The sequence below is a fragment of the Pan paniscus genome, chromosome 18 (genome assembly GCF_029289425.2).
Source record: "Pan paniscus chromosome 18, NHGRI_mPanPan1-v2.0_pri, whole genome shotgun sequence".
NCBI classification, from domain to species: Eukaryota; Metazoa; Chordata; class Mammalia; order Primates; family Hominidae; genus Pan; species Pan paniscus.
Window position 1 is genome coordinate 11,661,702 of NC_073267.2, and position 14,051 is coordinate 11,675,752.

The window sequence follows — 14,051 nt, forward strand, 5'->3', positions numbered from 1 at the left end:
GCTTGAAAATGCACAGTGGACAGGCAACAAGAGCCCGTGCAGTGGTTGCCTCTGCAGAGGGGCACAGGAGACACTTACTATCCACTGTAAAAAGGTTTTATACCTGTTAAAATGGGAACCTAGGAATTTGTTATCTAGTGAAAGTGGTTGATAAGTTTAATATTTTCAAATAAAATAGAATGGGTCAGGTGTGGTGGCTCACGCCTATAATCCCAGCACTTTGGGAGGCCAAGGCAGGAGGACCACTTGATCCAGGAGTTTGAGACCAGGCTGGACAACATAGCAAGATCCTATCTCTACAAAAAAAAAAAAAAAAGATTACCCAGGAATGATGGCACACCTGTAGTCCTAGCTACTTAGAAGGCTGAGGCAGGAGGATCGCTTGGGTGCAAGAGTTTGAGGCTGCAGTAAGCAATGATTGCACCATTGCAGTCCAGCCTGGGTGACAGACCTATCTCAGTCAATACATACATACGTACATACACACACACATACATACGACATGCAGCAAATTTTCTCCCCTCCCCAAAGAAAAATAAAAGGTAGTGCCTGGGAGTAGGAGGGCTATGTCACCTTTCCTTGGAACAAGGTTCCGCTAGGAGGCATGCCATACCTTCAGGGTCCTGGGGAAGATGGAGACATCTGCCATCCTACCTTTTGCCTGTGGGGCCTGGTTCCTCCCCACAATGGAGGCTTGGTCTGCACAGCCTTTCATGGTCCTTAGCCTTCCACCTGGGCCCTGAACTCCTCTTGGTGGGGGCCAAGCCTCATTCTCAGTATAGGTACTTAGTGCCTAGTACAGAGCCTGGCCCCAGTAGGCACCAGACTGTGCACGTGCACATGTGAGCTGAACTGGACACCAGAGCTCTTGAACTCACAGGTCTGACTGTGAGAAGAACTCACACTTGGAAACATCCACAGCTATGTCCCAAGGGTGCTGTCAGAGAGCTCTTGGCTTCACGCCATCACCTGGTTCTCAGTGATTGTCTATCATCTGCATGATCAGGCAGAGCCCGGCTGGCCAGCAGCTTGGCCTAGTGCTGCTCCCCAACCCTGGCTGGGCCTCATAAAGACCTGAGTCCCTTTGTGTAAAGCTGTGGAAAGAGACTCACTTATTTCTTTATTCAATTTTAAGTGTGCAAATAACATAACTATTTTCCCTTTAGAAAATCAGAGCAGTGTGTAGAAACTAAAATCGGCCTGTAATTCCAGCACTTTGGGAATTCCATCACAATTATCTATTGCTGAGTAACCAACCCTTGAGGATCCCTTGAGCCAGGAGTTCGAGTCCAGCCTGGGCAACATGGCACAACCCCATCTCTACAAAAAATAAAGAATTAGCTGGGCATGGATGGTGCATGCCTTTAGTCCCAGTAACTTGGGAGCCTGAGGTGAGAGGATCACTCGAGCCTGTGAGGCCGAGGCTGCAGTAAGCCATGATCGCTCCCCTGTACTCCAGCCTGGGTGACAGAGTGAGACCCTGTCTCAAAGAAAAAAAACAGAAAAAGAAACTAAAATCACCTTGGAGCTTCTTTTTCTACTCATCGTATGTTCTTCAGACTTGGCTCTCTTGAACTCTCTGGAGGGCGAATTCATTCCATGTCATTGCTCCTTGGTGTTACACAGAAGGAATAAACACATTTTAGTTAGGCTTTCCCTTCTTGCTGGAAAATTGACTCTTCACAGTCTCTTAGCCCACGCGTGTGAGTGTTTTTCTTGGGAACATACCAATTGCTAGGTCATAGAATGTGAAACTTTCGGTTTTAATAAATAATGCTAATTTGTCCTTCAAAACGGCTATGCTAATTTATTCTCCCACTAGCAGCTTTTGAGAAATGCCAGTTTCTCTGCATCCTCATTACACCTGATGTTATCAGACATGTTTATTCTTGCCAATCCTATGGGCAGAAGATGGTATTTTGAGTTGTTTCCTGATTTCCCATGAGGATGGCCGTGTGTGTGTGTGTGTGTGTGTGTGTGTGTGTGTGTGTGTGTGTGTGTGTGTTTATTGGCAATCCCCATTCCTGGCTGCCCCCTTCCCCTCATCTGTGAATGGCCTATGCAAATCCTTCACGTTTACTACTGTATCTTTGGCCTCTTAAATCATAGGGATAATTGATCTGATCATTGTCTTCTGATAATTTTCTTAATAGAATCCTAAGCCCCACCCCTGTAGAATTGGAGATTCGATGGGCAGTGAGATCTGGGGATGGTGGATGGATGACCAGGCAGTCTCATGTCACCTATCAGCTGCACTGGCCTCTCCTTGCCATGGCCACTCCTGAGTGTCAGGCAGGGAGGCTGCCACATACCACGACAGAGCCGTCTGCCACCAAGTCCTTCCCATGGTACCTTAGCACTCAGCATACTCCTGCTGGCTCCCAAATGCACGCATGAAGCCTGCAGGCAGAGGCTTTAGAGGGTGGGCTGAGTTGGATTCCATTCAGCATTTCTCCTGGATTTCTCCTCGACCCAAGACCCCATGGCAGTCCCAAGGTGACTAGCCTGTGTCCCCCAGGGCTCCACAGCCAGGGTGTGGAGCAGCTGAGGACTGGGGCAGGGTACAGGAGTTCCCTAAAATGATACTGGCAGGACCCACAAAGGAGTCACCCAAAACCCGCAATTCCTTGATCTCCCTTGCGGATGGCATTTGCTTGTAATCTGTAGAAGCTGCTTCATTTCTCCTTAACTGCCCCACAGCCTCTGAAAAGCGAGAGCTCCCTCCCTGGGATCCTTCCTGTCTCACTGGTGTGGCCGCATTTTAGTTTTCTTATGAAATCTCTCACTGTGTTCTCACAGGGCTTTGATGTCTCAATTACATTTCTGAAAGCTGTTCCGTTCTGGGGTTTTATCCTTCCTTTTTTGTTCTTTGTGGTGGAGGTGGCAGGTCTTTCTTCCGCTGAAGCCCCTCAGGCAGCCAGGCTCTATGAGGGAGTCGCACTGCCTGGGACAAACCCCATTGACACTGACGTGTATGACTGTGTCCGTTTTCCCAGATCAAACTCTCAGATGAACTTCTTTTGTGAATGTGAAAACAGAAGGTAGTCAAGTTGTCCTGTGTAGAGTGAGGAAAGGGAAAGGAGAGGAGGGGGAAGGAGGGCAGAAAGAGAAAGAAAGGAAAGAACATGTTTATTGTTTTTGTTCTATTTTTAAAGAGTATTTTTAAAAAGATTCCCACTGAGAAAATGCTTTAAGTTTTGTTTGTTTGTTTTGAGACAGGGCTCATCACTCTGTCACCCAGACCAGAGTGCAGTGGTGTGATCACGGCTCTCTATAGCCTCAACCTCCCTGGGCTCAAGTGATCCTCCTGCCTCAGCCTCCTGAGTAGCTGGGACTACAGGCACATGCCACTACAGCCAGTTGATTTTTCTACTTTTAGTAGAGGTGAGGTTTTGCCATGTTGCACAGGCCGGTGTGGAACTCCTGGGCTCAAGCGATCCACCCATCTCAGTCTTCAAAAGTGTTGGGATTATAGGCATGAGCCACCACGCCCGGGCTGTTTTAAGTATGGAGTAAAGAAAACAAAGCCTACCTACCACAAAGAAAATGTTTCTAAGAATGAATATGATGACTTCCTTTTTTAATAATGTAGAAGACTAGTCATCTAGAGAATCATCCAGTATGGAACTAAAAATTCATCATAAGATATACATACTATTGTACATTTTATGTTAATATAATATATTTCATAATATATTAAAATATACATATTATAAATTTTTTTAAAGACAGGGTCTCACTATGTTGCCCAGGATGAACTCTTGGGCTCAAGCAGTCCTCCCACCTTGGCCTCCCATAGTGCTGAGATTACAGGCATGAGCCACCGTGCCCAGCCCTAAAATATGTTTTTTAAAAAATATTTTCAAATACCCGGCTGGACTGTTGGGAAAGGAAAGAAGGTTCTTGCTGTAGATAATAAGAAAGCACAACTGGGCCAGATGTGGTAGCTCATGCCTCTAATCCCAGCACTTTGGGAGGTCAAGGCAGGCGGATCACTTGAGGCCAGGAGTTTGAGACCAGCCTGGCCAACATGGTGAAACCCTGTCTCTACCAAAAAAAAAAAAAAAAAAAAAAAAAAAAATAGCCAGGCGTGGTGGTGTTTGCCTATAATCCTAGCTATTAGGGAGGCTGAGGCAGGAGAATCACTTGAACCCAGGAGGCAGAGGTTGCAGTGAGCTGAGATTGTGCCACTGTACTCCAGCCTGTGCAACAGAGCAAGACTGTCTAAAAAAAAAAAGAAAAGAAAAAAAAAGGTACAAATTCAGTAAAGCCTATCTGGAGCTGGGATTTGCTATGGGGGTACCTGGCTGACTTCGGGGGTCATGTGCTGGAGAGCATAGAGGGAAACACAAGGCCTGTAAAGACCGAGAGGACCAACTGTGCGACATCCACACGAAACCAGAATCTCAGACAGGTTGCATTGTCAGAGGATTGAACTGAGGCGTATGTTGCTGGGGGTTACCCGAGAAAGGAAAGAGAAATTTACCTGTGCTTTTAGATCAGGATGAAAACTGAAAAAGGAGAGGGGGGAAGTCCTTGGAGAATGCATGAGCCCAGTTTGTTATCGTGTGTTTTGGCCAAAATTGATACCACCCATGTTACCCTTCTCCTCCCCTAATAAAGTTGAGCCAAATATCTGGTTAATGTGCTCCCAACAGAACCTATTGGGGTGATGGAAGTATTCCACAACTGGGATGTAGTAATACATAGCCGTAAATATACTAAAACTCAGCACTATCCAAAATAGCAGACTCATGGAGTCAACCCAGGTGCCCATCAATGGTGGACTGAATGAAGAAAATGTAGTACATATACACTATGGAATACTGTGTACAGCCATAAAAAAGAACAAAGTCATGTCCTTTGAAGCAACATGGATGCAGCTGGCAGCCTAAGTGAATTAATGTGGGAACAGAAAACCAAATACCGCATGTTCTCACTTATAAGTGGGAGCTCAACATTGGATACTCATGGACATAAAGATGGCAGCGATAGACACTGTGTACTGCCAAAGGCAGGGGGGTGACGGGGGTTGAAAAACTGTTGGGTACTATGCTCAAAAAAAGAAAAAAATTACTAAAACTCAAACCATATACTTAAAATAGGTAAACTGTATACTTAAAATAGGTGAACTTTATGGCGTGTAAATTAAACTTTAATAAAACTATGAAGAAACAACAAAACATCTCACCTACCCTCTTCTAATCAGAGGCTTCTGTTAATGTTTTGGCACATTTTCTCTGTACTAGTATTTCTTTGTAGGGATAGTTTTTTTTAAAACATACAAAACTCTTGGTAATAACATTTTTATCATCTTTCATTTAAAATTATAATGTTTTCCACAGTCATTGCAATTATTTGTAAAACATGATTTTTAACTTGGGCTTATTATATGTGTTCGAAAGTATGTCTTGAATACTTTTCTCATTTTAAAATAATGTCCCAGTAGAGTGGGACATAGAATAAAAATGAAAGTTCTCCCCTTAATACTTCTCCCACACACACACACTCCTACCCCCAATTCTCACTTCGCTCCTCATGGGTAACCACTGTCCACAGTTTGGTTAAACAATTTTTAAATGGGTATATAATTTTGCATCTGGTGGGAAAAAATTGGACTCAAATAGTTCTCCTGTTTGGGGACATTTAGGTTGTTTCTGGACTGAGCTCTCTTGTTTAAAACATAAGTGGCAGAGGATTGCATACAGCGGTAGACCATAGATCTAATGGTCCTATGTTACCCTGGTGATTTCCAAGTCAAGGGTAGGCATTAAATTAGACATTGAATTTGGGGATAACTTTCTTTTTCTTTTCTTTTCTTTTCTTTTTTTTTTAGACAGGGTCTTGCTTTTGTCACCTAGGCTACAGGGCAGTGGTACACTCATGGCTCACTGCAGCCTCTACCTCCTGGGCTCAAGCAATCCTCCCGCATCAGCGTCCTAAGTAGCTGTGAGGCTAATTTTTTTTCTGCTTTTTGTAGAGACAGGGTCTCACTATGTTGCTCAGGCTGGTCTTGAACTCCTGGGCTCAAGCATTCCTCCCACCTCGGCCTTCCAAACTGTTGGGATTACAGGCACAAACACTGCACCCAGCTGGGGACAACTTTCAAGTAAGAGAAGGAACCTAGCATATGCAGAGGACTCCTATGCACAAGACCCCATGCTTTTCCCGCCTTTTCTCATTTAACGCACCAAACAATTCAAGATAAGGGACGTAATTCTCATTTTACAAATGGGAAAACTGGTTCTGAAGGGCCAAGTGCTGTACACATCCAATGCCCATCCATGTACAACATCCAGTGCAGGGCTTGGCTTTAAATTGTCATACCCTGAGTTGAGGGCTTGGTGATTCTGTCATGGCTCAGGGGACTCTTGCTTTACTGTCTTTACTTAATTAGGTGAACTCAGTTTAACCATCACAACTGTAAACTGCCATTAGTCTTTAAAGAAGCACTGAAATGTTACTGAGGTTCTTGGTTTAAGTAAGTTCCGTTTGTCTATTTTTGGCTTTGTTGCCTGTGCTTTTGAGGTCTTAGTCATACATTCTTTGCATAGACCAATGTCCAGAGAGTTTTCCCCAGATTTTCTTCTAGGATTTTTATAGTTCTGGGTCTTACATTTAAGTCTTTAATCTATCTTGAGTTGGTTTTTGTATACAGTGAGAAAGAGGGGTCCAGTTTTATTCTTCTGCGTATGGCTGTCCGGTTTTCCCAGCACCATTTATTGAAGATGGTGTTCTTTCCCCAGCGTATGTTCTTATCAGTTTCATTGAAGATCACTTGACTGTAAATATGTGGCTTTATTTCTGGGCTCTCTATTCTGTTCTTTTGGTCCATGTGTTTTTCTTTTTGTTATTTTTTGAGACAAGGTCTTATTCTGTCACCCAGGCTGAAGTGCTGTGGTGCGATCTTGGCTCACTGCAACTTCACCTCTCAGGTTCAAGCGATTCTCCACCTCAGCCTCCCGAGTAGCTGGGACTACAGGCACACACCACCACGCTCAGCTAATTTTTTTTATTTTTTGGTAGAGACAGTGTTTCACCATGTTGGCCAAGTTGGCCTTGTAAGTCGTGACGTCAAGTGATTTGCCCACCTCGGCCTCCCAGAGTGCTGGAATTACAGGCATGAGCCACAGCACCCAGCCTATATGTCTATTTTTATACCAGTACCATGCTGTGTTGGTTATTACAGCCTTGTAATTTGAAGTCAGGTAGTGTGATGCTTCCAGCTTTGCTCTTTTTTTGTTTGTTTTGAGACCAGGTCTCTGTCATCCAGGCTGGAGTGCAGTGGCATGATCATGGCTCATTGCAGCCTTGAACCACCCTGGGCTCAAGCCATCCTCCCACCTGAGCCTCCTGAGTGGCTGAGACTACAGGTGTGGGCCACCACACTCAACTAATTTTTTGCATTTTTTGTAGAGATGGGGTTTTGCTGTGTTGCCCAGGCTAGTCTCCACCTCCTGAGCTGAAGCGATCCTCCCTCCTCGGACTCCCAAAGTGCTGGAATTACAGGTGTGAGCCATCACACCTGGCCTAGCTTTGCTCTTTTTGCTCAGGTTTGCTTTGGCTCTTTGGGCTCTTTTTTGGTGCCATATGAATTTTAGGATTTTTTTTCTAATACTGTGAAAAATGATGTTGGTATTTTGATAGGAATTGCATTGAATGTGTAGATTGCCTTGGGTAGCATGGTCACTTTAACGATATCATTTCTTCTGATCCATGAGCGTTGGATGTTTCTCCATTTGTTTGTGTCATCTTCAGTTTCTTTCTTGGATTGCTGATTGTTTTGTTTTGTTTTGTGTTGTGTTGTGTTGTTTTGTTTTGTTTGAGACGGAGTTTTGCTCTTATTGCCCAGGCTGGAGTGCAGAGCGCGATCTTGGCTCACTGCAACCTCCACCTCCCAGGTACAAGCAATTCTCCTGCCTCAGCCTCCCAAGTAGCTGGGATTACAGGTGCCCACCACCACACCCAGCTAATCTTTTGTAGTTTTAATAGAGACAGGATTTCACCATGTTGGCCAGTCTGGTCTCGAACTCCTCACCTCAGGTGATCCACCTGCCTTGGCCTCCCAAAGTGCTGGGATTGCAGGCGTGAGCCACGGCACCCAGCCATGCTGGTTGTTTTTAAGCTACGGTTTAAGCACCTAACATGCAGTAAACATTGGACAGATGCTTTATGTACTTTATATACTTTATATCAGTCCTAACTAGTAGCAGTTTGAGGGAGTGTGCATTCTCTTTATTATCCAGATGAGGGATCTGAGGTCCAGAGAGGAAAAGAAACTTTCCCGGCATAACTGTCAGAGAAGGGACTCAGACCTAGGTCTGTGTGACTCTAGGCCTGGGCTCTAACCACTGAGCTCTGCTCCTGATAGAATGAGAGTCAGCTTTGGTGTCTCCATCACCCTGGGCAGCCAGACTGTGCCTCATTCTCTTCTCACCTTCCTCCTCCCAGATAACAGCGACTTGATTGCATGTACAGTGATCACCAAGGATGGCGGCATGGTCCAGCGATTCCTGGCTGTGGATATTTACCAGATGAGTTTGGTGGAGCCTGATGTGTCCAGGCTTGGCTGGGGAGTGGTCAAGTTTGCAGGCCTATTGCAGGTAAGATGGCCAGGAGCTCTGGGATCTGTTCTCAGTTGGCTACAAACACACACACACACACACACACACACACACACCACACACAATTGTCATCTTTATCATTAATTTCTAGTGATATTATACAAGGTGTATGTGAACAAATTGTCACCCAAAAAAAAGCTAAAATACCACATAAATGCACAGATAAGAGCAAAGTCCTCTTTGACCAAAACCCTCAATTCTTACACCTCCCCTCCACCAGAGATAATCTTCATTATCAGTGTGACCTTTCCAGATCTGTTTTTCTGCCAAAGGCATATATAAATGTAACTACATGTACTATTTTTAAAAATTATATACATATACTTGAGAGTGTATGTGTGTGTTTTTTATGATATCACATTGAATATGTTCTAAACTTTGCTTTTTTCATTCAATATCAATAGTGTGTCTTGGAGAGCCAGCCACATTAGTACACGCAGACTTCCTAGTATTCTTTTTCACTGCTGTGTGACTGTAGCAAGGCATATTTAACCCATGCCATGTCGGCTATTTCCAGTTTTCTGCTATTTCAGCAGACGGTGCTGCCATGAACAGAATCACTCTTACTTCTTTATGCACTTGGGCAAGGTTTCCCTAGGCAGATACCAAGAAGCTGGGGTGTACTAATTTTAAGTGTTAGTCGACACTGCCAAATAGCACTCTAAAATGATTGTTGCCACTGGCATTTTTGAGAATTCCCTTCCGCTCAACGTCACCCCAGCAGAGCTAGGCTCTAACTTGCCAAGTACCAAGCTGGGGCTTGGGTTTTGGGGATTTTTTGTTTGTTTTTTGTTTTTAATGTTTGCCAGCATGGGCCAGACGTGGTGGCTCGTGTCTGTAATCCCAGCACTTTGAGGGGCCAAGTCAGGTGGATCACTTGAGGTCAGGAGTTCGAGACCAGCCTGGCCAACATGGTGAAACCCCGTCTCTACTAAAAATACAAAAATTAGCCGGGCATGATAGCAGGCATCTGTAATCCCAGCTACCCAGGAGGCTGAGGCACGAGAATCGCTTGAACCCAGGAGGCAGAGGATGCAGTGAGCTGAGATCGTGCCACTGCACTCCAGCCTGGGCGGCAGAGTGAGACCCTGTCTCAAAAAAAAAAAAAAAAAAAAAAAGTCTGTCAACGTGATAGATAACTAGTACCAGCTCTTTGAGTGGATAAAGCAAAGAATCAGAAGGGTTGAAAGCAGCCTCCCAGGTCGCCCCTCTGCCATACCCCTTGTCCCTGGATGTCCAGCTGACACTTCAGGCCTGAGCTTTGCCCTACTTCAAGGCAGTTCATTTCTTTGCCAGCCAGCCCTGGTTTCTGGAAGGGCCTTGCTCAGGCCGCCCCACCTCTGCCTTGCCGCAGCCTGACCTGCTGTCTTTGTCCTGCTCTCTGCGAGAACCACCCACATACTTGAAGCTACTGTTACAGCCTCTTCCCCAGCCTCCTCTTCTTCAGGATCTTTCTATTGTAAAAGTGTCTTTTACAAAGTGTGGTGTGAGAAACAACTATAGAAGAATCTTTCATTTAAAAAAACACTCCATGTAAGACATTGTCCATTAAGTGACTTATGCTTATCTATCTAGGCTTTATCTAGGCTTATGATTAATTTCTTTTAGAATTTAGTGTCAGGCAAGTATTTTTCTCCCCTGAAGAATTAATATGTGTCTTCCATCAGACAATGAAAGCCACATAAACCTTTTTTTTTGGCCGTCTTCCAATGGGTGCTATTTGTCAGGTCTTTACTATACCAGACTCCCTGCTTTAAATGCAGAATGCCTCATCTGATCTTACTGCCGCGTTTTGATGGGGGTGTTATCTCCAAAGAGCCTGTGCCAAATGTAGTGCCTGAGAACCACAACCGTCTTCCTCTGTGAGCCTTTTCCAATGTTGTCCCCACCTCCTTTAACATTTCTGACTTTTGTGTTCATTCCCTCTCAGGCTTTTATATCAGATCACCTCAAACCTTCATGGGAGTAGATTCTCTATGCAGAGTCCGTTCTGAGGTTTTAGACTGGTTTGTCTTTATTATATTTTGCTACATGTTCATTTCTTCTCCACCTTTGAAACACAGTTTCCTTCAAATCTCTCCTCAATGACCTTCCCTATCCCTTTCTTTTTTTTTTTTTTTTTTTTTTTTTGAGATGGAGTCTCATTCTGTTGCCCGGGCTGGAGTGCAGTGGTTCGATCTCGGCTCACTGCAACCTCTGCCTTCCGGGTTCAAGCAATTCTCCTGCCTTAGCCTCCTGAGTAGCTGGAACTACAAGCGCACGCCACCATGCTTGGCTAATTTTTGTGTTTTTAGTACAGACTAGGTTTCACCCTCTTGGCCAGGCTGGTCTCGAACTCCTGACCTCATGTTCCACCCACTTCGGCCTCCCAAAGTGCTGGAATTATAGGCGTGAGCCACCGTGCCCAGCCCCTGTCCCTTTCTCAGGATTAGCTTTTCCCTTTGGGGACCAGAAGTTTCTCAAAGACATACAAATGGTTGCCAACGATGTCCCCTTCTTAGAAGAAATAAGGAAGAAATTGATGAGTAGATGAGTAACTATATCTAAGATCATGCCAGATGGTAATAGTAATTTTGGTTCATTATCTCTGGCTTCTCAGAAGTAAGAGTTTGCCTGTCGTGTTACCTGTGGCCCCTTGAAGAGGCTTGTGGGGGTAGGCTGTTATTCATGAGCCGACCCCAGTCCTCATGGAAAACAGGCACCAGCCACCACCACCAGCATCCGCTCCTTTGGGGTACTCTGTGCCTCCTCCCACACTGTCTTCTCCCACTGGGCCTGGTCTGCCTTGTGCCCATCCATGACTCTGTTGGACTTGGGAGGCTGTCGATCTTAGATCAAAAGCAGAGTTGAATTTGGAGACCTCTTTCTAGATGCCTCATGATGCCACAGCTCCCAGCCACCCTCCTCCCAAACCCAACGAATGCCTTTTCCTTTGCTTCTCACTGTGCAGGACATGCAGGTGACTGGCGTGGAGGATGACAGCCGTGCCCTGAACATCACCATCCACAAGCCTGCGTCCAGCCCCCATTCCAAGCCCTTCCCCATCCTCCAGGCCACCTTCATCTTCTCAGACCACATCCGCTGCATCATCGCCAAGCAGCGCCTGGCCAAAGGCCGCATCCAGGCAAGGCGCATGAAGATGCAGAGAATAGCTGGTGAGTGGCCGGACCCTGGCAGGGCATCCTCTGAGCACTTGGTGGGGCAGGGCTGTTTGTAGTTCTCAAACTGACCTTGAGAACCCCCATAGCATAGAAGAAGACACGTATGATTCAGGAATTGTTTTATACGAATACGAGGAAGTTCCATTTCCTGGGTGTTTGGTTTCTGGTGAGTTTGTAGGGCTGCATGGAAGAGAAGAGGAGCTCTCCCTAGCAGGCAGGAGGCCAGCAATAAGTAGACGTCAGTGTGGGAGCACTCTTCTCAGCCCTTCACACTGAAATTCTCAAGCATATGTTAACAAAGTGCTTTGACGTTACTCTACCACCTCCAATCCTTAAAACAACTCTGGAGTTCTGTAGGGCCTGCTCTGCCCATTTTACAGAGAAGGAAACAGGCTCAGGGACTTGCCCAAAGTCACACAGGCAGAACCCACAGGCAGAACTTCCTACTGTAAACTTACCCCTTCCTCCTTCCCCTTCCCAGTTCTTAGAAGAGGCAGCCCTGCTTGGTGAAAGGCTGGAACCCTTGGAAGGAAGTCATTTTACATTTCACGGGGATTGCGGTGAATTTCTGAGGAAGCCCAACACTGCCCAGTATTAGGAAGGCCAGGATTTCTTACAAGGAAAGTCACAGAAATGAGGGAGATGCGTTCATTGGGCAGGAAGGCAAGGCCTTCTCCTCGGCATGGGGGGAAGGCATGCTGTCAACTCCTAAAATGACAGTCTTTCTCAAGATACCCAGTGCCATTCAGTTCAGGCACCAGTGCTCATCCTGGTGGCTGCTGAGAGGATTTTAAGCCTACCTGGGGATGTGGGGGTGCTTTCTCAAGGGATAACTTTAAAATAAGCCCTTGACCAGGCACGGTGGTTCATGTCTGTAATGTCAGCACTTCGGGAGGCCAAGGCGGGTAACTCACTTGCGCCCAGGAATTCGAGGCCAGCCTGGGAAACATGGCAAGACCCTGTCTCTACAAAAAAATTACAAAAATGAGCCAGGCGTGGTGGCATACGCCTGTAGTCCCAGCTATTCGGGAGGCTGAGGCGGGAGGATCACTTGAGCCTGGGAGGTGGAGGTTACAGTGAGCCATGATTGGACCACTGCACTCCATCTTAGGAGACAGAGTGAGACCCTGTCTCAAAATAAACCCTCAGAGGGCCAGTTTCTGGGCGTTACCGATGCGATGATTTACTGTGCTGATTTGCACAGGCCCGCATCCCACGTTGTCGTCCCCGTCTCATTTCTCACTTAGCTGAAACTTGGCCTACAAAATCATTACTGAAGCATTTTGTAATGTGCAAAGTGACTTAAATCATTCAGCCCTTTCTTTTAAGATTTATTTTCAGAGAGTTTTTTTTTTTTCTTCATGTAAAGCAATTTCTCACAGCTGGCATGAAGGCCAAATACTTCATTTGAAAATTGAGAATTATGCTGTAAAGTGTCTGTTAGAACTAACGCCTTGGGTATTTCTTAAATTGATTTTAAAAAGCCCCTCCGTATGGATATATTGGGAGATTTATTTATGGAAGGGAGGTTAGTGGCTGAGACAGATAAACACCCACTCAGAGTTACACATGTACATGCACATCCATATTTTCGCATGCTCCTGCACATGTGCGGATATACATGCACACGTATACGTGTGAACTCTCTGGGCAGACTCGGCCCCACTCGCTTGGGGTCTGAAACAGCCTTTGTCAGGGTCCTTTACACATGGAAGCTGAGAATCCAAAGTGGAAATTGACCCAGCTTCCATTCCACTCGAGGAGCCCAGGCTCAAACCCCTTTCTCCTTGGTCTCAACCTTGGCCCGAAGCCCTCACTTGGCATCCGCTTGTGCCTTGAGCCTCAGTGGGATCTTTGATGTTCCACTGGTCTCTGCAGCTTGAGGCTGCCTGCCGCCCACTTGGCGTCTCCCAAGTGATGTGCCTGGCAGGGCCACAGCCACTACAATGTCCCCCCCCCCAAATTCTCACCACCCCCCTCTATCCCACATGCTCAGAGTGAACCATGCTATTGTTTGACCGTAGCCCTCCTGGACCTCCCAATCCAGCCCACCACTGAAGTCCTGGGGTTTGGACTCGGCTCCTCCACCTCCACTCAGCACCTGCCTTTCCGCTTCTACGATCAGGGGCGCCGGGGCAGCAGCGACCCCACAGTGCAGCGCTCCGTGTTTGCATCGGTGGACAAGGTGCCAGGTGAGCCAGCCCCCCGCTCTGCGCCACAGCTCGTTCATCATGGTGGGCGTTCAAGGTCTTTCTCTCTGTGGAGC

At 46.2% G+C, this 14,051-nt stretch overlaps 1 protein-coding gene across 7 annotated transcripts in view; it reads left to right on the top strand.

Annotated features, from left to right (window-relative positions):
- CLEC16A (C-type lectin domain containing 16A) overlaps window positions 1-14,051 on the top strand; it is a 236,640-nt gene that overhangs the window by 166,647 nt on the left and 55,942 nt on the right. For all 7 annotated transcript variants that reach the window (XM_055099547.2, XM_055099552.2, XM_008960366.5 and 4 more), the window contains exons 19-21: window positions 8,452-8,603; window positions 11,575-11,779; window positions 13,810-13,977. In XM_055099547.2, coding sequence (XP_054955522.2) covers window positions 8,452-8,603; window positions 11,575-11,779; window positions 13,810-13,977 — 525 coding nt within the window. The remainder of the gene's footprint in view (window positions 1-8,451; window positions 8,604-11,574; window positions 11,780-13,809; window positions 13,978-14,051) is intronic.